This window comes from Gobius niger, assembly GCF_951799975.1.
Source record: "Gobius niger genome assembly, chromosome: 5".
Classification (NCBI taxonomy): domain Eukaryota; kingdom Metazoa; phylum Chordata; class Actinopteri; order Gobiiformes; family Gobiidae; genus Gobius; species Gobius niger.
The window spans coordinates 20,974,990-20,999,535 of NC_136856.1; the positions used below are offsets into that span (position 1 = coordinate 20,974,990).

The 24,546-nt window shown below is 40.4% G+C and overlaps 1 protein-coding gene across 5 annotated transcripts in view; it reads right to left on the reverse strand.

Moving 5' to 3' along the window:
• The window catches only part of drp2 (dystrophin related protein 2), a 173,469-nt gene that overhangs the window by 70,055 nt on the left and 78,868 nt on the right, over nucleotides 1-24,546 (reverse strand). For all 5 annotated transcript variants that reach the window (XM_079556701.1, XM_079556700.1, XM_079556699.1 and 2 more), the window contains exon 2: nucleotides 11,512-11,686. In XM_079556701.1, coding sequence (XP_079412827.1) covers nucleotides 11,512-11,558 — 47 coding nt within the window. In that variant the 5' untranslated portion in view covers nucleotides 11,559-11,686. The remainder of the gene's footprint in view (nucleotides 1-11,511; nucleotides 11,687-24,546) is intronic.

Below are 24,546 nucleotides of genomic sequence, written 5' to 3' on the forward strand. Positions count from 1 at the left end.
TTGTGCCGACATCAGCTTAGCCTCGTAACACTAGAAGAGATAATGTGTCAGTGAATGTTTTGCAATAAATAAAAAATATAAATATTTAATCTACAGCTAAACACATGGCTCAATTGCTTTTTGGCAAATGCAATTAAGCTAATTAAGAGAAGAAAAGAAAAGAAAAGAAAAGAAAAGAAAAGAAAAGAAAAGAAAAGAAAAGAAAAGAAAAGAAAAGAAAAGAAAAGAAAAGAAATTCCAAACTACTATTGAAATATAAACAACATGGAAGAGGTTTGATTGACAAGTAACAAACTGGAGGTAAGATAATTGAAAAAGCAGTCAGACGACCTGGATCAAAATGTTTCATAACATTTAGTGACATTGAAAATGCAACACATGAAACGCTGAGAAAAATAGATTCACATGAATGCTGTGAATGCAGAGTAAACCATTTCATGATCAATTCAATAAAGTCAATAAAATGTTCTACTCATCGAGTCAATACCATCTGTCTCATAATGATCTAGTCTCGTAAAAATCAACTAAACACTGGCAAAAAAAAGATACAAAATGTACGTATTTGAGCTGCCCCTTGCCAATATGTGACATGTTTCTGTCTAGACAAAGCGTAAAACAAACACTTCTTGATTGCTGTGCATCTGAGCATGTGGCCCTATCTTCGGTTGCTCAATATCAGCCAAAAGGCTTGATGGCAACGCCTCAGAAAATCAATGACAATGGACTAATGGGACACTGTGTGAGTGTGAGCGGCTGGCAGAGCGCTTCCTCATATTGTCCTTAGCATGGGACACAAAAGATATGAAAAATCATGTATTGGCAACAGGAGAGCACAAAGGGATGAAAGAGCTTACAAAGAAGACTGTTAAGAGGCTAAATATTTGCTTTTTGGGGCCGTCATAGCAGTGTTGTCTCTAAATAAGTGTGCATGAAATTTACTTCACTTTTGCATTCAGCCAAGTATAATCTCTCAGGTACGCAAACCCGATTGGATGCTAATTAAAGCTTCTCCAGAAAATAGCGCAGTCGAGTATGAATCATCTTCCCCAATCAGTCCCAAAGATTAAAAGGAGACGCTTCGAGTGGAGTTCGCTGATTACTTATGGATATGTTGGATGTGATTTCTGCTGTTTTAAAGATACCGCTGAATTTGAGCGCCCACAAGCTTTCATCCCACGTACAGTTCTTCTTGTTCCCTTCTTGCCCTTGACTGTCGGCTCCCACAACCACGCGAGAGCTGTCACCAAACGCATTAGGCCATGTTGACACAGCAGCGTTTGGTTAAAAGGATACACATGCAAGGGTTTCAGTATTTGAAAAACATCTCTAGGGAGCGGTGTCTGAGAGAAGATCGATGCATGAGTCAATACACTTTGTGTGACCAATGAGTCATAGGTAAAGGCAGGACCAAGATTCTATACTGAAACAGTATGTTAGACGTCATAAAAAGACGGGCATTAAAAGATGTATAAAATGGTTGTTAGTTGCAAGTCCAGATAAACAGCTTTATGTCAAGCAAGATATCTGATGCTACTTTTATATCATTGAACATAATAAGGCTTTGATCATATGTCGAGAAAATTACCTAGAATTTCAGTAGTACAGCCCTACATTTCAGAGAATTAAAAAAAAGTATTAATGACTTTTCCGGACATATGGCAGACCCATGTCACTCCACTTTGATGTATTTTGCTGAGCACAGACAACAAAAACATATCACATCATCAAAACATATTTCAAGGAGGAACCGAGGCAGCTCGCTGGGGAGACGGACAGAAGGTGGACTATACTGTACATTGGCAGGATTAGGGGTGAACTGTGAAGGGAACCACCTTTATGAACTATCACTGGAATAATTCTCTTCCACCTGAGAGAGGAGGTATGAAGCAGCTGGACCTCTTATCTCTCCCACGCCGTCAACACTTTCCCTTCAAGGCCAAGCCATGGAGCTAAACCAGATAAGGACTGAGCTCCTTGGCTCATATTTTACATAACACGGACTTTCAGGATTGTAAACAACCACATACACATACCTCTCCCTAACCACACCCACGTTGTTCTGCGTCTGCCTCAACACGTTTCCTTAGCCCCACCCCCCGTCCTTCCAGTCTCCAAGAAAAAATTCCATGTGTACTGTGTATTTCCCAGGTCTTGATGTTTCTATGTATGTGCTTTGCCTTAACATTAACCTGATTGTAATTTCGCATATCTTCTTTTGTAAGGTGCATTGTGTTGCCTTGTGTACGAAATGTGCAATATACATAAACATGCCTTGTCTTGCCTATTTCAAGAGGCAATCAATTGTGCAGCCATATACAGTTGTGTCAGAAAGTTTCTCTTTACATTTTCTCCGTTTTACGTTGCAGCGAAATCCGATACTGATCCATCCAATAATGAAAAACTAGTATTTCTAGTGTTAAAGGGATATTTCAGGATTTTTGACATAGGGCCTCATTTCCTAGTTATCCAGAGTGTTGCTGGTACCTGGAGATATTTTTTTTGTAATTCATGCAGTTCTTATGTTTGAAGAGTTTCGTGGTGCTAGGCTGGCGCTAGGCTAGTGCAAGGCTAGCGCATTTCTACGATGTCAGCAGAATAATTTTGACCATTTTGCATTTAAAATACCTTATATTTGAGCAGCATCTGCTTCGTGTTTGTATAAGCTACACAGAGGCGGAGTGATCTGCTAGAATATAGATCATTCATGTGATGCAAGGTCAGTTATATTCCAAAATTATTCTATCGACACAGACATTTATATGGTTAGTCTGGTGTTATAAATGATTTGCCTCAGGTGCACTGTGGAGTGTGTAAGACTGTTTTTAATGCAGGCTAGCTGATACCATAGAAATGCACTAGCCTTGCATTAGCCTAGCAACACGAAACTCTTCAAACAAAAGAACTGCATGAATTACAAAAAAAATATCTCCAGGTACCAGCAACACTCTGGACAACGAAGAAATGAGGCCCTATGACAAAAATCCTGAAATATCCCTTTAAGATCTTGTACACAGCAGCTGCAGACTCCAGTGCTGTTTATGAACATTCACAGAAATGTAGGTCTGTGGTAAATTACAGAAGACACTTCTAAATAACCTGGAAATAGAAAGTAGAGTATGAATACTCTCTGAATTCACTACGCGGCCCAATCAGTTCTTTTCAAAGTCGTCCTCACTCTTGTGCGTCAGGCTGGTATCCGCTTGGCTGATGGAGAGAGCCGAGTGCAGGCCCCAGACTCCTGACCTCTCTGATTTGGTAAGTGCACTGGGGGCTGGACGGAGCATGGAGCATAAATGAATGCTCACACTGCCGGTCTCAAAGGGCAGCTCTTCAATATCAATAAACCATGTGGTATGATCGCAGCAAAGTGTACACAACACATGCGGGTTTACCAAGCTGTCTTAAGTCGCTTTCCATGTTCGGAGATTTCCCTCTGAGGGGTCACAGTACACTGCATGCGGCACTATCGGGGCCACTGCAGTGAACTATTATATTGTCTCAAGCATTTATTCAACTGCCATCAACTGATCTACAGTAGTCTGTCTTCAATGGTTATTTCACCATAAACACCCTTCAACCACATGTACTGACAACCACAGAGAGTTATCCACACATCATCAGCGTACAGACAATTCACGAATATACGCAATAATATCTCTTGGCTCATATCACTCCTGCTTCCATAAATGTTGCCAGGCCAAAGTGGGTTGGTGCGCATTTGATGTTCTTTAGCCACGCTGTAATGTAGCAGTGTGCCTTGTATTGTTTTTCTTTTGGTCACATTGCAGTCTGCTTTACACATTTGATCCCAAAGAACTTGCTCTTTTTGCAGCCGCTCTAAAACATTTTGTGTCGTCAAGAATCAAAATTAGGAAGCACTTCTTACGCAGGAGTTAATCCTCTTGTGTGTGTGCTATAATTAACACACTGGTATGAATCATAGTCTCTCATATGATGCTATTGTCAGTGTCATATAGGAAAATTATGGAAATGGCCACTGCCAACACAGCAGGGGGCTTATTAGCACACATTAGGGATTATACAAGTTGTTAAGTAAGCTGCAAATTACATCTAATGCCCACCTCACAATAATTGGGTCACAAAATGTAAACCAAGCGTGTCATTCTGTACATTATTCTTATTTTTAAGTTTAAAGATTGTGCTGTTCATTCTCACTCACATTCTTTAAATGATTGTCCTCTCAGAGCTGCAAATGCTCTGTGGAACAAAACAAACTTGACATTTTGTATTATTAGAGAATTATATAATGCAAAAGCAGATATTGAGATGAGGTTCCTCTTTATTGAGCTGATTGTTATGCCAATGATCAATAAAATGAATATGTATGACATTTAAACCAACTCTCCAAAGTAATATTTGGGTTGGACATATTATACGACAATGAAAAATATATCAATGAACCTTTCATAACCATACATTTTACATAATTGTAAATGTAATTTAATTAATTATCATTATCTTTATAGGCTTTTATGGGTTCTGGTGCAACCAAGGAAAAATAGTAGCTGCAACCATGACATTTGTAGATGCATAAGTCCTAAGTGGACATTGGAGCCCTGACATTGGAGCCCTGGAACACTATGCGTCAGTGTCCCTCAGATATGTATTATTGTGCAACATTACATGTTTCAGGTACATTTAATTAAAGTAAGTATAAAACCATTTATCTTGTCTTTTTCTTAAAGTGAGTTTCCATTAACCATCTGCTGTAGCACTTTGTGTAAACCAGCTCATCCTCATCCATAAAAACTTTATTTGGTCATATAAAACAAGCTGGAAAATGCCCTCCCTGAAATATAAATGGCCTGCCCTATCCTATATTCCTTCACAGTGCTCTTCACTTCACCTGCTGTATATTCTGAATGACCAGCCGAAGACTGCAGACTTTGTGCATTGTTGTAAATCAGAATGGCGCTTGATTACTAATTGATGCATGTCTTCAAATGCATGTCTAAATAAGGCGAGTTGACATGGCTTGTATTATGACTCTCTGCTTTCCTCTGTCAGGTAGGAGACTGTTCTTTAGTGAATTGGCTGAGCTCAGAGCAGCACCATCTGCCTCGTGTCGCCAGAGTTTGAAGAATTTATGAAGCAGAGGGACAAGACATACTGAGATATGAATTTAACTGCTGACAGGAGTGGAAAAGGTGAATGAAACTGCAGTGACTAAAAGTAACGATACAGCTAAATGTGTAAAAAGGAAGGACTATTACAAAGTTAATGTTATGATTACAATATTACTCCTATTACTGCAATACAGCAAATGGTACTACCACTACTACTCCAGGAAATGATTCAACTAAAACTACTTTAACCACAACTGCTAAGGCTTTTTGTGGCTTTGCACCATATGTTTGAAATGAGGTACAGGAGAGTTTTGTGTCTTGTGATCCTTCAACACTTTAAATCCCTTGTAAAGGTGTATCTTTGCTTTTGTTTTAAGAATTATGCTAATGCTGTTGTAACTGTTTGAATTGAATGATTGTTCATGTTGTCTATGTTGTATGTTTTCACAGGTCTCTCTTGCAAATGAGACCACCTGTATAAATAAAGAAGATATAAATAACTACACTTAAAGACAATTCCCATCATTGACTAATTCTATACTATTTGAAATGGTATGTCATGATTTTTACCATGATTTTATTGTTTTATAACATACATAATAATGATTGAATCTCGTTTGTTGTTTTGCCCTCTGCTGGTAACAGGGACGGTAACCCACTTTAAGCTAATGGCATGTTAACTGTGATGAATAGTTTGAATAAAGAGGCCTGTTTTAGGCCTTAAATGGATGGATGGAAGGAATGGATCTGATTGGGTAACAATATCATAACAGAGTTGAAATTACAAAAAAGTCGATTTTACATGATATGTCCTATTTACGGCGAGTTAAGTGCAGAAGAAATGTTGTAAAACCCTTTTCTACTTCTGCTCTACCCTTTATCTCGGGCTAAACACAATGCCACATAGATTTACATCAACACCTACAGGCATTCAAAACAATTAACCTTCAGTCAGGCAGGTGAAACCGAGATGTGGGGCAGCTCAAAGCCCGCTGCCCCAGAGTCTCCTGAATAGGCCAATGGTGTAACAATGTGAAAAAGAATCTAACAAAATGCTGCCTTTCTCATTTTGCGCTAAACCACTATTGAATAATAAAATGATTTTCAAGCAGCCGTAGAGATAGATAGATTTTGCCCTGTCTCTAGTTGTCAAAGGTAAATGCACAAAGCATTGCACCACTGGCAGTGCAGTTGACCTCGTGACCTGTTCATCAACATGTAATTAAAATCACAGACACCTGAAGGCAGTCAAGTGTAACAGGCCCAAGGACATGGAGGAGAAAGTAGGGCAAAGATGCACCAAAGGCCAATACAGGCAGCGCAGGTGGAGGAGAGAAGGGAAAAGAGAGAGTCATTGTTTAATGTAAAATGTACATAATTGTGCGGCTTGTAGAAAAAAAAATAGGGAGTGGGGCGGTGTTAAATATTCAACAAGCTCGGTTAACTTTTATTATTCATGTCAACAAATACAATATCATATAAGTAGGCTGCCTGTTTTTTCAGTGGCACAAGCATTCTGCCATACTATTCCCTGTCCATTCCACACGGGGAAGTTAGCCTGGTTAGCAATTGGAGCAGTATGAAGGGGCGGGCCTAACGCGCACAGATTGTCAGTGAAATAAACCAATCAGCAAATAGCAGACTTTTTTGTGGCGAGAATGAAAAGCATTTATTTGTTGCTTATTCTGAAACATGATCTCATGAACTGCATTGGTAAAGGCTATACTAGTGATAAATAAGTAGATAAGCCGAGGAACCCCGTCCAATAGGGTCTGGACCTTCTTCCGTGATCTTGGCCCTGTCTTCTGCAGAGGGACTCCCATCAGCCCTGGGTCTATCTGCCTGTCCGTCCATGGGAGTGGATCTCTGCTTGGTGGTTCTCCCCGAGGTTTGTCTTTCCTCACGGGCATGTTTCCATTTGCTGTTGCTATTTGGACATTACTTCAGTGATTATTATGTTTGCCTGGACATTACAATTGCCTGAACATTACATTGTTTTGTTGACTGGTGTCAGATATTTCAGCGAACAACTATCATAACTGTATGCTTCAATTTAATATATCTGTCTGTTAAGGAGCATCCTCCAGCTGTGTTAATTCCCTGTTTATTATTTTGTAACCCTAATTAGTAACTCATTGGAACTCATTATTTTTCTTGCCACACCGCCCAGCCTTAGTGCCTGGCGGTTTTGTTGATATTCAGCCCATCAGAGGAGACAGATCGAAGACATGAATGGTAAAAACAGAGTGAAAGTTTGCAAACAGAGCAGTGGAGGAGAACAGCAACTCCCTCAGACAGACGCTGGAGTGGGCGCCTGGCTCTGCAGTTATCTAAGACATGCAGCTAATACATTTGTAGCATGCCACGTAGCCACCCACCGTCAGCCCTACGGGTGTTCCTTGTGATGAAGCATGGGCTCTCACTCTGATGCTGCAGGCTTCAACAAGGCTCCGCATTGTTCATAGTACATAATCAGAAACCAGGAAATACTGACACCATTCATAGAAAAATAAAGTGAAAAGAGAGATTTAGGATGGTGGAGGCACAAAAGCGAGATGTTTATGATGAGGTTAGATCAGTACGGGTAATTCACTTTTTCACAATCAATTATTATGCTGTTAAACTTACAGAACAATAGAGCATGGTTAAACAGATCCTAATCTCATTATATTGGACTGCAATTTCAAAAAGGTTCTGTACATAATCTGGACTGTGATAGATGCCAAATAAAATATGACTCACTGAGCATTGTGATATCTGCTTTTAGCTCGTTCTTTTGAATGTCGTCATAGCAAATAATCTGCATCCCTGTGTTTTTGTACATTTGCATGATGGGAATACATTCACTCTTGATGCAACCATTTCTTGTGATCCAGGCCAGGGGGCTCTGCCGTATTACATCTTACGGTTGGATTGAGAAAATAATAAACTTTTACCTATTTAACTCTAAGTCCGCTGATTTAAGTGTTGCCAAGAGGTGCATTTGATGTACATTTCAATGTGAATTCAATCAGAAAAGGTCTTCTAACACTGATGAGAAGGTCAAGCCTCTGAGGGGCTGACACGGAAAATGATTAAGCTTGAACATTTGAACATAGCAGACATGGTTACAATACAGAAGTCCGTTAGATAAAATGATAGAAAGAATGACGACTGAATACAACCCAATCAGCTATGGGCATACTGCAAAAATAGGACAGGAAATTCCATACAATGTGTCCCTCTGTCCCCTCCTGGAACCGCCACCTGATGTGATGGAGGGGCCTGAGCGTCTGAATGATCCTGGGGGCTTTGTTGTAGGGTCTCCCATGGCAAACAGGTCCTAGGTGACAGGTCAGACAGCGGTTCAGAAGCCTCTTATGAGAGATCAACAGGCCCGGTTAGAATTGTGAGGCCATCCTTCCGTGGACCCACCACCTGCAGGAATGTGATTTGGGCAGCTCCAACAGCTGCCTCCACAACCCGGCAACGGACAAGTGGAAGAAAATGGATGGATGGATGTTGTTCCTTTGTGTATTTCTCATCATTGTATAGGGCTCATTTTTATTTTAAAACAGAGCTGCTTCTAAAACACTTAACCTGTCAGGTCATGGTGATTTGCTCTATTGTCTTGTCAAATGCTTAAAGCTTTAATATTTCTGTCCTCCCACAGCAGCATTTTAGGCAAAAGATACAGATGCCTAAAATATGCCATAAAAATGCCAATTGCCAATTACAAGTGATCACTCGAGAAATGACAAATACAAAAACATAAAACACATCAAATGTAAAACAGAAGTGGGTACTCTGGTCCTGCAAAAAAGTGCAGTATTTTTGGTATTGTATAATGTGAGCTTGATCAAATATTCTCAGTTTCTACTACTACAACCCATTGATCATGTTGCTCGGAGTAACAGATGTCACTATACCTGCAAAAGAACTGTACATGACTTACTTTTACCCTTTTACCTCCTGCCCTATTAACTATGTGCTAACTTGTGCGGTTGCTTAAAAAGCACTCAAATAATTCTCTGTTTTATATAATCCTGTCTTCTGGAGAGACCAGTTTAAGAGAAATAAGGAGCCAACCATGACTTTTACTGGAGCGGCGTCTAATCCAGCTGTCAGTCAATGCCAAACAGACCATTATAGAGACGCTCGTCTGCGCTTGTCCAGACGAACCACATTTACCCTCAAGGTTGGAGAGTCTTTCTTTTCAATCATCCCTCCATCGCCCCACCTGTTTCCTCTCCTCTCTCCTGTGATGATTTAATAGCAGCTGCCTCTGTCCTTTCCAAATCCCCTCTCTCTCTCTATCTCTCCCCTTCCTTGATGAGGTCAGGGAGCAGCAGACAATAAACAGCCACTGCGGGCCATTCATAGTGATCTCATTACACGAGGCTGCGGGGGGAAATGTCTTAACCAATTTCACGACTATCCTTCCTTAACTTCACCCCTTCCATAATACATCAGGGTCAAGTAAGCAATTAAAGGGGCCAGTAGTCTGAACAGGGACGCCATGCTGAAGTGAAGAAAAACCAAGCATGGACTTTTTCCAATTAGGCTTCTAAGGACAGGCTGAACTGAACGGTAATTGTTTTACCCCGACAAGAGCACTAAAGTGGAACGAATAGAATTAATTACTAAAATATTGTTCAAAGGTGCCACAATAATGGACAATGCTGTTAAATCAATAGAGAAGTGTTTAAAATGGAAAGCAAAGGCACAGACAGAATAAATAATTGGCTTTAAAAGAGAGCACATCCAGGGTACACCCTCAGCTTCTATTAAAGGGTTTATTAATTGGTCATATGTGCACTGTTGCCATGGTAAAGAAGTCATCCAACTTAACTTAACTTGCCTTGCTGATTTGTACGGCAAACTTGTACCATGGTCTGGGTGAATGCTCGATTCTGATTGGCTGGTGGGTGCTAACAAGCGTGCATTATTTTCGTATAACCGCACACGTAGTCCGGTAGTTAAATCACTGTGATATCACTCCGCTGTGGGCATCGCCATAGCAACGCATGACACAGCTGAATCAGATAAACACGTAATTAGTGACATCCATGAGATGGATTTTGTTTAATTTCAACGTTTTTGGCCATAACAAAATGTTTTATAAATGGGAATTAGAGGAGAGTGAGCAGCTAGGTTAGCCTACTGTTAATAAAATATGAGCTTTCCATTTCTATTGAAAACGGTTAAGGCACTATTCATGATTTTCAGGCGTACATAAAATGATCCTGCATTTAAACATATTTGGCTGGATTAGTAAAGTCAATCATAAAAGTTTCAGTTCGTGGGGCCCAGGTGTGAGCGACTCCACCGCAGCTGTTTCCATAAACAGTTGAGCTGGTTGAGCTAGCTAGCTAGCTTCAGGTTAAACAGCGTAAAAGTGAAATAACTCCTGCCCACGAGTGCCGCACATCGGTGTTTACTTCCACGGAAAAGTGCCGGGTTAGTCCTGTTGTGTTGTGATTCTGTGCTGATGTTGTTTGGTTGCGTCTGACTGAGATCCTCGTAATAGCTGCGGAGAATGACTCGCTCTGAGACCAGCCTTCAGTGACCGGCTAATAACCCACATAAAATAGTCCCAGTGGTCTGGCATATTTAGTGACTTTAGTAAATGAAACAAATATGTATTATAAATGTTACGTTTGTGGGACCATGGTATAAGCGGATTAAACAACGAGGAGCCGTGCATTAGACGGTTATAATGCACGACGCGGAGTCAAGAAGTGTTACTCCGCGTCGTGCATTACTTACATAAAAAGCGCTTTATAATTAGAGTTGTGATTTATTGCTTTTTCTTCTTTTATTTGATTAACAACACTTCAATACAGACGTCATCTTTGGAATCTAAAATTTCTCTAATTATTCAAAAAACTACTTTAATAAACGCTGAATTATGAATATAGTTTTCTCCTAAATAAAGATACAAAGACATGGGGAGGAGCAAAAGTGGTTCAACAGCCCATGAATACCTAAAAAACGAAGAATGCTAACATGATGCTACATATTAGCATCGTGCTAATGCTAACGCTTGCTACGACTGCAATTTTTTCCCTTCTACTGAACAATCTGTGCTGAAAAAACATCCATATGGACCCGATTTGACTTTATTTGTGTGTGATAATTAAGTTAATATTTCAAATGGCTAAAAGGTGGAAAAAACTGTGATTCCATTTTCCCCCTCAGCAAAGCCACACCCCCTTTTATGACGCGAGGCCGTCTGTATCTATGGCCATTACGATGCATTCAGAATGTATTATAGGGAAATTCACACATTTAACTGTTTATTGAGCATTTTTTCAGACTAATCCAAGTAAATTTGTTATGCCAAAAGTAAAAGCGCAGTTTTTTTAGCGAGACACAGGATTCAGTCGTATTACATCCCACAGTGTGTGCACCGTCCTGACGGGGTGCTCAGTCTTGTACTTACCGTATGTTGTGGGACTTGCGTTTGATCTCGTTCCAGCAGAGGTTCATGTCTCCTGATTGGTGAGGACCGCCCCCTCTCAGTTTCCTGCTCTCGGTCGCCTCCTCCTGGCCCTCACCGTCCACTGTGGACTGGCACGGCACACAGTGGCATCCCGGCCACGAGGGCCGCCCCGCAGCTGTACAGACAAAGAGAGCACACAAATACTGAGAGTCTGCTTGTTTAATTATGGGCCGTTTCGCTGGTTGGTTTTGTCTTTTGTGAAAGTAAAATATTTAATTGGAAAGAACTATCAATATCATTTGTGCCGAAGATTTTGAAAGCACAGTCAAGTCTGAGTCATAATATCATTTGTTACAAGTTTATTTGCTAATGAAAAGTTTTAGAAAGTAGCTATTAGGACTAGGTTGTTCAGACTTTTTCTACCTCATATTCAGACATCTTTTTTATTAACCGAGCACACCCAGGCAACAGAGAGCCTATCTCTTAGACAAAGAAATGGACTTTACTTTGTGTAATTCAAAGAGTTATCCTCACTTCTTGTTCTCTGCCACACCATTTCCTGTCTCTTTCTGGAAATACTAAGACAAATTGCTTTGACAAGTCGCGCTCCATCAATAGTCAAAAGCGTAAGAAGTCACGCTTTAGACAATAGTCGAAAGAGCACTTCTGTCAGGCCTATGTTTTCATTGAGATTGTCACTGCGCCCTAGTATTTTTGACATAATGATAACACGATTTTATTTCAAAGCCTCGATCAATGAGGGAGATGGGCTTTTGCAAGAATTTTTATCCCAGAGAGACAGATGACTAACTGTGGCAATGCGTGCTAGCAACTGAAATAACATCTCATGATATGTACCATGTAAAGCTGTAAAAAAAAGAAAATACATTTAAAGCAGTACTAAGTAACTCTTGCCCCTAGAGGCCATAAGTGCAACTGCAGGTGTCGTAGCAAGTTGAGATTTTTTAACGTATTAATTGTCTTGGAGAGTAAATACTACGCTGACAGAAAAGGCAAAGGGAGAGAGGGATATTGTACATCCAATTATACAAAGGAAATATTTTTTTCCAAACTTGGCTGTAAATACTGTTTAAGTGACGCTAGCCCGCAGTTAGCTTTGGCCGTTAGCATGTTAGCTTCTTCTTCATGATTCTATTAGTGTGTATTGGTTGCTCCGGTCCGGTGGCAGTCAAGTTGCAAACATGGTTTTCTGGCTAGAGACACCAGGGGGAGATGAAAAACCCTCCAATCATCCCATAAAACTTGTATTACCCCCACAAGGAAAAGGATTTATTAAGGTAAACACGTTACTTAGTACTGCTTTAAGAGAGAGAGAGAGAGAGAGATGTGCCCTTCACTCAAAATAAACGAGTGTCCAAATATCAGTCTCACACAATACCGTCTTGATTATTCTGAAGCAGAAAATAGACTGCCATATCAGCCAAACAGAAAAATCAGTCAATAAATCATGAACGCAAGGGGTAAATAATAAATAAGACGCCTTGTTTGTAAGATACGTGAGCTCAAATCGGACATAGCACAGGTTTTATCCCGTTATTCCATACCATTAAATCACAGCCAGTATGAGGCTGAGTCTTTCTGTGAGTCGGAGTGAAAAGGTATGTAAGCTAGAGGTGCAATCCCCCCACGGACCCAGAGGAGAGAGACAAAACACACACGCAAAGTCAACAGCACAGATGGTTCGGGGGAAGAGCGAGCGTTTCCAGGCTTGGTCTGAATCTTGTGTTTTTCGTCCTGTCAGAAGCTGCTCTCTGAACTGAACTGTTCATTTGGGGCATTTTACAAGACTTCACCACACATGGCTCTAAGGCAAACATACGACCGAGTTTAGGGCTGTTTTTCTTTGCCGTGTTCTTGATTTATACGTATTACGCGTTATCATCTAGGACTTGGGTGTATTCAGACTTTCACATATATCTTTGAATAAAGGTAATCCAGGTTTATTGCCTGCTGGTTTGTGCCCAAAGCATGGGCTCTGTGGGTATTCTGATCAGATAATTGACAGTGAGTGGACATAATCTAAGAAAAATTATCTAAAACAGACAGCTTTAAATAAATCATGTCAAATGTTTTTTGTAACTGTAAATAAATCTACATTGTATTGTTTTTAAATATAAAATGAGGTTGCACTCTATTTCACGCTACCTTGATACATTGTACCTAACTAAATTTAGCACAATGTAATCTGTGTATTAGTAGTTTGGAGGTACATAATGTAATAAAACATTAGGGTCAAGGCTTAGAGTTAAGGTCTTATGTCTTATTACATTATGAACCTCCAAACTACAAATATATATTATTCCATCATGTATGTAACCCATAGGTACAAGCTATTACACATTACACATTTGATTTGAACATGGGGAACACTGGGGGAGAAGTAACTTGTTTACCTTAATAAATCCTTTTCGAAGGCCCTCTGGGGTTAATACAAGTGTTAATGGGATGATTGGGGGGTTTTTCATTTCCTCCTGGGGTCTCTGGCCAGAAAACCACAATTGCTACTTTGCTGCCACCGGGTCAGAGTCACCAATACACACAATAGAATCACAAAGAAGAAGCTAACAGGCTAACGGGCAAAGCTAATTGTGGGCTAGCGCCACATAAACAGTATTTACAGCCAAGTTTAAGTGAAAATATCCCTCTCTCCCTTTGTCTTTTCTGTTAGCGTAGTATTTACTCTCATGGACAATAATGAGTAAAAATCTGCAACATGCCACGATACCTGCAGTGGCGCTAATAGCCTCTAGGGGCATGAGTTACTTAGTTCTGCTTGAAGTGAAAGCTGGAGAGTTTAATAGAGAAAAATGGACCAGTGCAGAGAGTACGGTTCTATTTGTGATGGCAGAATGGTCTGAGCATCAAACAGCAAAGTATAGCAATATTAGCGCTGAATGATATTGAAGTCACATGAGATATGCTACAGCAGGACCAAAACAAGAATAAAATTGAACTAAAACTGAACTTCAATGAAGTTCAATGTTTGTTTTTGGCTGAATTTGCACACAAAAAAAAGAGTAAATCTCAGTCAGATGAAGACTTTAATGTTGTTGATGATATATTGTGGTTTACTGCAATGCGGATATTGCATCACCTAATATCGTGATATGAGGTTTTTGGCGATGTATATTGCGCAGCCCTAAGCAATATGACGATAAAAATGTTTGCACAAATTGCTCAATCTTTTAATCCTGTTTGTACAGTTGTTTGGCGGAAAGTGAGCCACGTTGAACCAACTCTCCCCTTCTGTTGAAATGTTTGTCTGTGTTCATCTGAGTCGATAAACAGATCAAAGACGCCTAAAATATGTATGTGTTAGCGATACTTCGAGAAAAGCCAGGCTTGACTTGGATTGTCGAGTGTTTGAAGAATACTAAAAAAGTTTCATGGAACATACACTGCATCCGGAGCTTTCAAACAATGTTCAACTACAGTTTTCTCATATAATTGGCTTTTTAGATTGGACACCATAGTAAAATATTGCAAATATTTCAATGAATGTTATCGATATGAGCTCAAAGTTGCATTTGTACCGATTGTCTTTCCAAACCTTTTAGTCCAGCGCTCAATCAAATTACTAACAGTGTACTGTTCTCCTTCCTCGTTGACGATTTAGAACTTTATGATGTACAAAAGCAGCGGCTTAAAGTACCAAGAACACGCAGTATAGAAAATTGCACATCGCAACCTTGAAACCTCCTTGCAACAATCTGATGAAGAACTGGAGAAACTTTTCGACACAACATGGGAGTGCAGAACTACAAAGGGGGAAAAAAACGATTCAACTTTTTCCCGCATCCACGTCTTTCCTCATGCCTTATCTGCCTGCCCATTTATTTCCTGCACACTTGCTCGCCTCACCGCATCTTTCTAGTTTGGACCACCTTCAGCTGCATTGGACTTTGTTCCCCCCACAGTGAGTCATCAGCATCCCTCCGCCTTTGCTGCTGTCTCCTCTCTGCTTATCTCGTCCTTTCCTCTCCTCAGACTGTTCCCTTCAGCACAGGTGAACTTCATCATCTCCTCCCGTCCGCACCAACAGAATCCCACGTGTGACTGTGTGCTAAATTTCCTTGTGCCTGGGCATTTGGGTGTGAGTAGAGCTCCGCGGCCTGACCAGAACGACAGCTCACCATGGCTGAGCTCAATTCGCAGTAAGAAGAGTTTGGAAGTTCTCCCGTTTCCCCTTTCATACTAAAACACGCACAATATACTCATCGTCCTGGTTATGTGCATATTTTTCAAGGACATATAGATGGGCTTTGTCAGTAACTACTCTTTTGGTGTTTGGATTGAAGAAAGGTTATAAAATAGAATCGAAAACATTCTTACCACAAATAACGAATAGAGCTGGGTAGCCTTAAAGAGACTATATGGGGTTTAAATATGTTAAACGTATTTTCCTCCCTCTACATGTTCCAGCCATGTCCTAATGTGTAGAATGAGCCCAGATCTGTTCACCACAGCTGCCTCTAAAATCCTGCACTGTCACTCAAAAAGGTGTTACTTCGGGTCCGAAGTGCCGTCATGTACGAGTTTAATATAGAACCTGTAGTTACACGTAAGACCTGAAGTGGCAGTAGTGAGTATAAAAATGACAACTTGCATCCAGTCCCTTTAAATGATACCAGTTTGGTATCGTAAAAAAAAAGGTTTAGTTACTACTGGTATCGAAAAAATAAAAGTATTGAAAGCAGGTCCTGAAAAGAAATACAAAATCTTTATATGGATGTTTGAAGTATTTAAGTAAAATTGGGAAAAAACAAGTGAAAACAATTTTGAAAAAAAATAAAAATAAAATTGGGAGGAAAATGTGGGGAAAAACCTGGGAAAATGTAAAGAAAAAAAAAAGAGAAGAAAAAAAGAACAAGAAATTGGGGGGAAAAAAGAAAAAAAAATCAGGAAAATTTGGGGATTTTTTTTGTTTATATGAAAAAATTGGGGGGGAAAACATGAAAAAATATGTTATAAATGGGGGAAAAAAATAAGAAAGACTTTTTTTTCCGCCCTTTTGTGGTTGAAGCGAGTTTCCTGGTTGTTTCAGCTCAAACACCTGATACAAATGCAAAAGAAAGGAAATGGATGGAAAAGGAAGAGCATTATTAATCTCTTTTATCGCAACTATTTTAGTATAGGAATCGCCAAAAGTATCTTTCAGGTATCGGCATCGAAAAACCAAGCAACCAAGCCAATGATAGAAAGTCGTCCTGCAAAAGCTTTCTATACGCCTGAGCCGCATAGCAGTGTCAAAGTGAATCATTTCCTTATGATGAAAATTTGCCAAGCATAGTTTTCGATGTAACTGAATGATAATGTACTAAACCTCGCAAATGTCACGTTGATGAGTATATTATTTACACAAAGGTTGGCTGCTCCCGTCTACCAGCTCCCAACTCCAAACACACGAGTCTAGGCTTAAACACGCATTATCCAGCCCGTAAGTAGATGTGGCATTGTTCAGCCATCCGTGTTCTCTGAAGGAACAGTAGAGATTTCCCTGGTACCACACGGGGACACATACAACACATGCTGCTGCTAAGACCAGAGCTGCATATCAAACCAACACTGACGATTAAACTTCCTTATTATCGTAACACAGCGCGCACCATTCCTTATTCTCGCAGTCCAGTTTAGTTGAGGCTGAAAGGACATTTCTTCGACAGTACGCGGATCTGAAATGAAAGCAGTCAAAGATAAAAGACGACTGGATCAAAGACGCAAGTGTCAACGCACTGATGGTATCTCGGGCCATCAGGACAAGAGCAAAGATATCCGCTGGTAGATACGAGAACGGATTTAATCTCAATTATTGAACACGACCAGGACAATGTATGATACGTACCGTAAACTCCTCCGAAGACAGACGAGCGGAAATGATAGAGGAGGATGCGGCGCGTTCGAGCAAACTGGCTTCAAGTTGTGAGTCCTCGAACCAACAAAACCCCCGACATTTCAATGCTACCGCCGCAACTCAAAAGGCCATCTGAGCCAACCCACGGAAAACTGACCACGGCGCAAAAAATTCACCAGCAGAAAAGGCTCAATACAATGCCCGCCTTTCAGCAGCGCTTCAGACCGGTGTATGCACAATTAATAAGGGTTGAGAAGGGTCGCAGCGAGCAACACAGCATTGAAATGTGAAGCATAGCGAGGTGCCAGAGGTTATGTTAACAGATGAGCAGATAAGAGCCTTGGAGATGGAAAATAAGTCGGAGTAAAGCGAGGACACATCACGGTGTAATAAACTTGTCATAGAAAGTTTGACAAAGTAGCACGAGGAGGATTCACCGTCTTTCAGTAAAGTTGTATCGGGGGTTTTCAGGGTAACACGGTGGTTATCATTTTCACCTCGAAGTTCTGTTGTCAATTACAGGTTTTGCTTTGGGTAAGAGTGTTCCTTTCTGGGTAATGGCGTCCGCTGGTGCAGAGGGGAGTGAAACGATGCCTGGCAAATTTGAAGTGGGTTGTTAGAAAAAAGTACAGAGGGCAGTTTAAGCATTAGAATGATCTCAATGAGTCGGGAGAAAGTGTTTGAATAGAGGAGCTTTTCCTGAAGAAGGTTACCACAGACATTTAGACTAGAAATACTGAATCTCTAAGTTTGTAAAGTCTACTGTGCACGGATGAGTCCATTAGAAAGAGGTCACGGCCAAAGCAATACTAACTCTATAGCCAACATGGTTTAAGGCTGTTTATTACTGGGTATTGTCGGGAACATATTAATGAAAGAATCAAAGAATGTATAATGAATATAAGTGGAACGTATCCAATAATATTTTCATTATATTCGACAAAAGGAGAGAAGCAAACACAGAGAACTGCTGCCAAAGGGGGCATAATGTTTGTTGAAGGAAACCATGGCTCCGCATTGAAACACACATCAGCCTCGACAGATGGACCAATTGTACCGAGATAGATCTAATTGTGTGCAGTAATTGTGAATAGGCCTACATCCTTCTGTCTGCCAGCTAAAGCCAACTGTGATTTGTAATGCTTTTACACCCACAACTACAACACTTAACACGAGTGATAAAAAAAAACCCATTGTGCACTATCCAAAAGAAATGCCAACAATGGAGCGGCTGGTTTGCAGACTCGATGTACCAAACGAGAATTTCAAGTTCGCAACCAGTTTCTACCAGCCCTCCAACAAGCTCTGAGATGTACCTTCCAGGAAAGTTGCTGGGATGACATTCAACTGTACAACTAAGAATAAATGGTAGATAATTCATTTTGTCTATGCTTCCTGTAGTGGGTTTCTTTCTTACTTGTTTCTGGTGAATGTGGTATTTGACGGACAAGCAGGAATCAATATTGTTGGAGGCGGATACATGCTCCACTTATTCTGTGGCAGCGTTTCTAACCGTTAACGAATCCTCACAACAAAAGTCCAGTCCAACTCTCATCTGACAGAAAAGCAACCAAAGAGAAAGAAACGCTTACATACCTGGCAAGGAAGTTTTCAAACAATTCGACAACACAGTCCACTCCAGCTCTATAAAGCCACACTGTGTTAGCACGCCCCGCACACCAAATAAACGGTATAAACGACAATAAACACAAGTAGGACAGTATTACAGATTACAGTAAAGCCCCAAATGAAAATAAAAATGTTAGAAAAAGAGGATATTTTCAAAGGGAAGAGGCAACAGAAAAGTCACCAAATTTGTACAGGTACCTTTTGGGTCGGGTCGTCAAAAAAAACGATTCCTCGACACTAAATCGATACTTAAAGTGGTATCGAAGCTAGATATCAATTTGAGCACGATACTTTCTGCGTTTCCTTCGCGCAGCGCACAGAGCAGCCCCCCCCCCTCCCACTCCTGCACGCTCCCATTGTGCCAGAAAGAAACCTGCTGCGCTACGGTCAAAACTTAAATTAGAGCTAAAAAGCACTCACTTAAACCCTGAATAAAATTTTAAAACTAAATGCATCCATTGTCGAAGTGTAGGATCTGATTACTGGTGCAGTACCAGGTTGAAAGGAGCAGGCGTTTTCATAGAAACAGTGGAATTTGCGATTGTGGCTAATGTTAGCTTAGCGGCGTCCATTGGTTTACCTGTATAGGTTAGCACTGGCTATGAAACTGTTTTTCTCCTAAAAAATCTCAACAATGTATAGTTATATGCTACCTATCTGTACTTAACTTATGAATATATTTAGAGGAATTTTAGAGGCCATTTTTAACATTGTGCTTTGAATTAATGCAATGTTCTTCTCCTAAATGTGACAGCAGTTCATGAAGGCAGAAACAGACAGTGTTTCCCTGATGGTCATGAGCCAGGGCCAAATCCAGTCTGTAAATACTTTATATTGTAGGTTAAAGCGCCAAATACAGTATAAGCATTTGACTATGTGCAAAAACATTTGATCAGATATCAAATTAGAACCTTTAATACTCAAGAACATGGTAAATCTGAATAAACTAATATAATGTTGAGTATTCTGTAATGAAGACAATACAGTGTAGTAGGAAACAGACAAGAGTTTCTTAAAGCAAAAATGAAAAAAAAATTTTTTTACTGTGGTGCCGAAATCGGTTTTGAGAAACAAGTTTTATTTTCAGTATCAAAATCGTTTGAAATTTCATTATCGTGACAACACTACTTTTGGGAGACAAAAAAGATGCATAACCAACAAGGACAACATCGGACAACATTACACCAAACAATACAGGTGTGAAACAAAAGACCATTCATACTATAAAAATAAATGGAGCGGCTACAGCAGTGTGGTCGGAAAGCTTTTCTTTATTGTCTCACTATGGCGCCGTGTCTCAACACCATCTTCCACACAAAAAGCAGGAAACTTCAGTCTTCATCGAGCACCGTATTGTGCTGTGCCCTGCTGCTGTCGTCTCAGCGCTGTTATATGCCCTCCAACCAGACATTTCATTACTCTTACACTTTATTATCTTTACAACGACAAAGTAATTTGCCCAAGAGCATGCACGCCATTTGCACACTTTATTTATGTTTAGACGCTGCACGCTTTTTATAAACTAGATGAATACTGAAGTACTGACATAAAAGCTTTTCAGATATTAACACTATCAAGGCAAATACAATTGGTCGACTGATGCTGACGGGAACGCCTCAGTGGGCAGTCTTCCCATGTAACCTGGATTCTTAAAATAAATGTTTCAACATTTCAGTAATCTGTGAAAGCACATCAGCTTGTATTGTATGTACTCCCAGTGAAATAGATACATCACACAGTATGCATGAGATAGAAGTTTAGGAGAAGCTGCAGAGGACCAACAAACAAATATCAACTGAAAAATGTAGGCACTTTTCTCCACAGTTAAAAAACGTTCTTAGATGGTGGTACTCTGACAGAATAAGGAAGGGAAGCAAGGAAAAAGGTCGATCTCACCACGGCCAAAAATCTAAGCCTTTGAAGTAAAAGGCATTTGTAGCTGCTTCACATCCAAAACCTTTTCTCCCAGTCACATAAAAGTTGTTAATAGTTAGAAACAGCTATAGTACATTCATAGATTCAGAAAGCCCAGCCACAGGGCAGCGTGTTCGATTCAACAGTGGGAGCCATGGAGTGATTTAACGCCAGAGTTGTGTAATATTTGTCATACGCCTAAAGACTGTGCTAGAGGTGCTACACCAGGTCACTGTGACATATCTACACATGACACTGCAGCCTAATCCATAGCTTTAGGCCAAAACACAAGGATAAAGCATTTGTGACGTCAAACTACTTGCATTTACACAGATTTATACATGCACATGGTTTTACTAATGTCGTCAGGTGATACAATGCACTCGAACTGCAATATTTACAGCAATGTCGAGTGTCTAATCAGCATTCAACACATGCTGCTTTTTATCTCTCGCCGAGAAAAACACACTTTCAAAACTCTGGACATCCAAAGACTTCATAAAGACTTTCACTCCGGGGCGTGAAAGAGAAATGTAGATTTGTGGAGAGCTGGATTTAAACACCGTCACCAATGCCTAAACTCGGCTCGATAGTTTGTAAAAAGCTACTGGACGGTTAAAAGTAAGCCTTTCACACAAGTCAAATGAAACTCTGCATGGCTCAGAGAACGAAAAGCCTCCGACTTGAATGGTTACAATCAGCAAATCGCAGAGGCATCAATTTACTCAGGTTGCGCAATATCTAGCCCTGTGGTGAAGACGCCTCCAAACCTGTTTTGAAATGAATTCTTGTTTTAGGTTTGCAGTTCCAACTCTGAACACATCTTGAAGCTTAAAAGGCCCATCTTCGCTCTTTTATACTGCAGTCACTTTGGAGGTTGCATACAATACAATTTGAAAGTAAAATGGCCTCTCAAGGATGTGACTCAAAGTGACAAATTAACAACAGCAGAAGAAATGTATTCAAAAATATGCAACGCCGCTGATCCCCACGTTAATTTGGACTTCACATTGTGGTCTCGCGTGTATCATTAAAGAATAAACGCCCGACTCTCTGGTCTAATACATATTTACATACAAGCGCATCTGCGGAATTTATGCTTAATTAAAGTAAATTAACACAAAGAGTTGCACATCCCCATGTAGGCAGTGCAAGATTAAAAGTCACCCTTATCATCTCTCACAGTCTCCAACAGAGCGGCGATGTGTGCAGCGGGAACGCCTGGTTCAGAAAAAGCCAATTTACCAAAAGCCCCAGTGAAATCCCTCCTAATTAAGACAAGGAACAACAGAGGAGAGGAACTATTCTGTTTGCAGGGAGTCATAATGAGCTATTAGAGTTGCCAAAGTGTCTACAATGAACACAATAATGGACATTAATATTTGAGAGGCAAATGTGATGGACTACTCTTACATACATTATGGTAATTGCATTTTTACAGAGTAGCTATTGCTGACCTCTCTGACCCGAGCACTCATCACAGTACCTGGCATCGGATGTAACAAATTTGCTCTGCCCATTTGCACTAATGAGGGATGCTGGTGTGCTCCAAACTGCTATTTAACAAACATGTTTTGTACATAAATATTAATATTTTGGGGAAATGACAGTTCTCATCATGGCGACTTGTTTTACTATTCGTTTTCCTGTTAATGCACTAGACAAGCTTTTGGAAGCATTAGCAAAAGGTTATTGAATGGATGTTAGGTTGAACCTTTTGAGCCTATTAGCAAATGCCATCAACATTGTGAGGTTGTATTTTTGTAAACATTAGTTGGCTTGCTCGTCTCTTCAAGGGAAATATTGATTTTTATTTCAAAACAGTATCTCCGCACTAAAAAAAAAAAAAAAGATCATTCTGATGCTGAACAGGCCACCGTTTTTCCATACAAAGATTATGTTCTTACCGGAGCTTAGACGAGTTGATGCGTACCTGTCTGGTCTTTGTGCGTGCGCTGAGTCACGCAAAAAGACCAATGATGTTGTTAGCATTTAGCCTCTCCTCCTTTCTTCTAAGGGGTGAAGTTAGAAGCGACCAAGCTCTTCCACGTTGTCCCTGTTTAAATACGGTTACGTGAGTAGTTACACAATCCAAGTCTAGACACACAAAATTAAACCTGTCGATTTTCTAAGTGGCTCAAAATGGGTACAATATTGTAAGGCGTAATAATATTTTAGGAGTACTTTGACGTCCACGCAGCAATGTCTTCCCTCTTAAAGAATTCTGAAAATCAACATGTTTAATTTTGTGTAACTATACTTGGATCGTGTAACTCCTCACATAACCGTATTTAAATCGGGTAAACGTGGAAGAGCTTGGTCACTTCGAACTTCCCCTGTTTGGGTCCATAGTGTGATAGGAGGTTATTGAAGTAATTGGACCTTGTATCGTGAAAATAATTAATTCTTCATTGATGACCGGTTCGGTCCCTGCTGTATTCAAACATGCAGTTGTTCAGCCGCTACTCAAAAAACATTATCTTGACCCCAATGCTTTGTCTAATTTTAGGCCTATTTCTAAACTCACCTATTTGTCAAAGGTCTTGGAGAAAGTTGCTTATATTCAACTTCAGTCATATCTTGATTTTAATGGGATTGGGGAGATATTTCAGTCCGGTTTTAAGCCACAACACAGCACTGAAACTGCCCTTTTAAAGGTTTTTAATGATCTGCTTTTAGCAGTGGACAGTGGTAAATCAGCAGTTCTTGTTCTTCTTGACCTTACCGCTGCATTTGACAGTGTTGACCACGAAATACTTTTATCTCGTTGTCTCAGTTGTGCGTAGGCATCAAGGGTACAGCCCTCCAGTGGTTTCGCTCGTACCTTTCTGGCAGAATGTTCTCTGTGCACTTGGGAGAGTTCTCGTCCACTGTATCCCCCCTTAGCTGTGGGGTCCTTCAGGGATCCATTTTGGGTCTAATCCTCTTTGCCTTATATATGTTGCCACTGGGTTCTATTTTCCAAAAGCATAATGTTTCCTATCACTGCTTTGCAGATGATATTCAAATATATTTGCCAATTACAGTCGACACCAGTAAAACCTCCTTAACAACCTTGACAAACTGCCTGAGTGACGTCCAGTCTTGGCTAAATTCAAATTTCCTGTCTTTGAACAAAACCAAAACAGAGATAGCGGTATTCGGAAGTTGCAATCCCCTGTCAAACCTAAAGACCGACAGTGTTATTGGGCCTCTTGTTTCCTTTATCCGCCCCACTGTTAAAAATCTTGGGGTGACTTTTGATACTTGCTTCAAATTTGAAAAACACATTGGATCAGTTGTAAAAGTCAGCTACTTCCAACTAAGACTTCTTGCGAAAATTAAGGCCTACTTGCCACCAAAAGATCTAGAGAAGGCGATCCACGCCTTCATCACTTCAAGGTTGGATTATTGTAACTCCCTTTACACAGGGCTGGACCTTAAATCCCTCCAGCGCCTGCAGGGAGTCCAAAATGCCGCAGCCCGCCTGCTGACCAGCACAAGAAAATGGGAGCACATCACTCCCATTCTGTCCTCTTTACATTGGCTACCAGTTCCCTTTCGAATCAAGTTTAAAATTCTGCTGATTGTTTTTAAATGCCTAAATTCGCTGGCACCTAAGTATCTGTCAGAACTGCTGC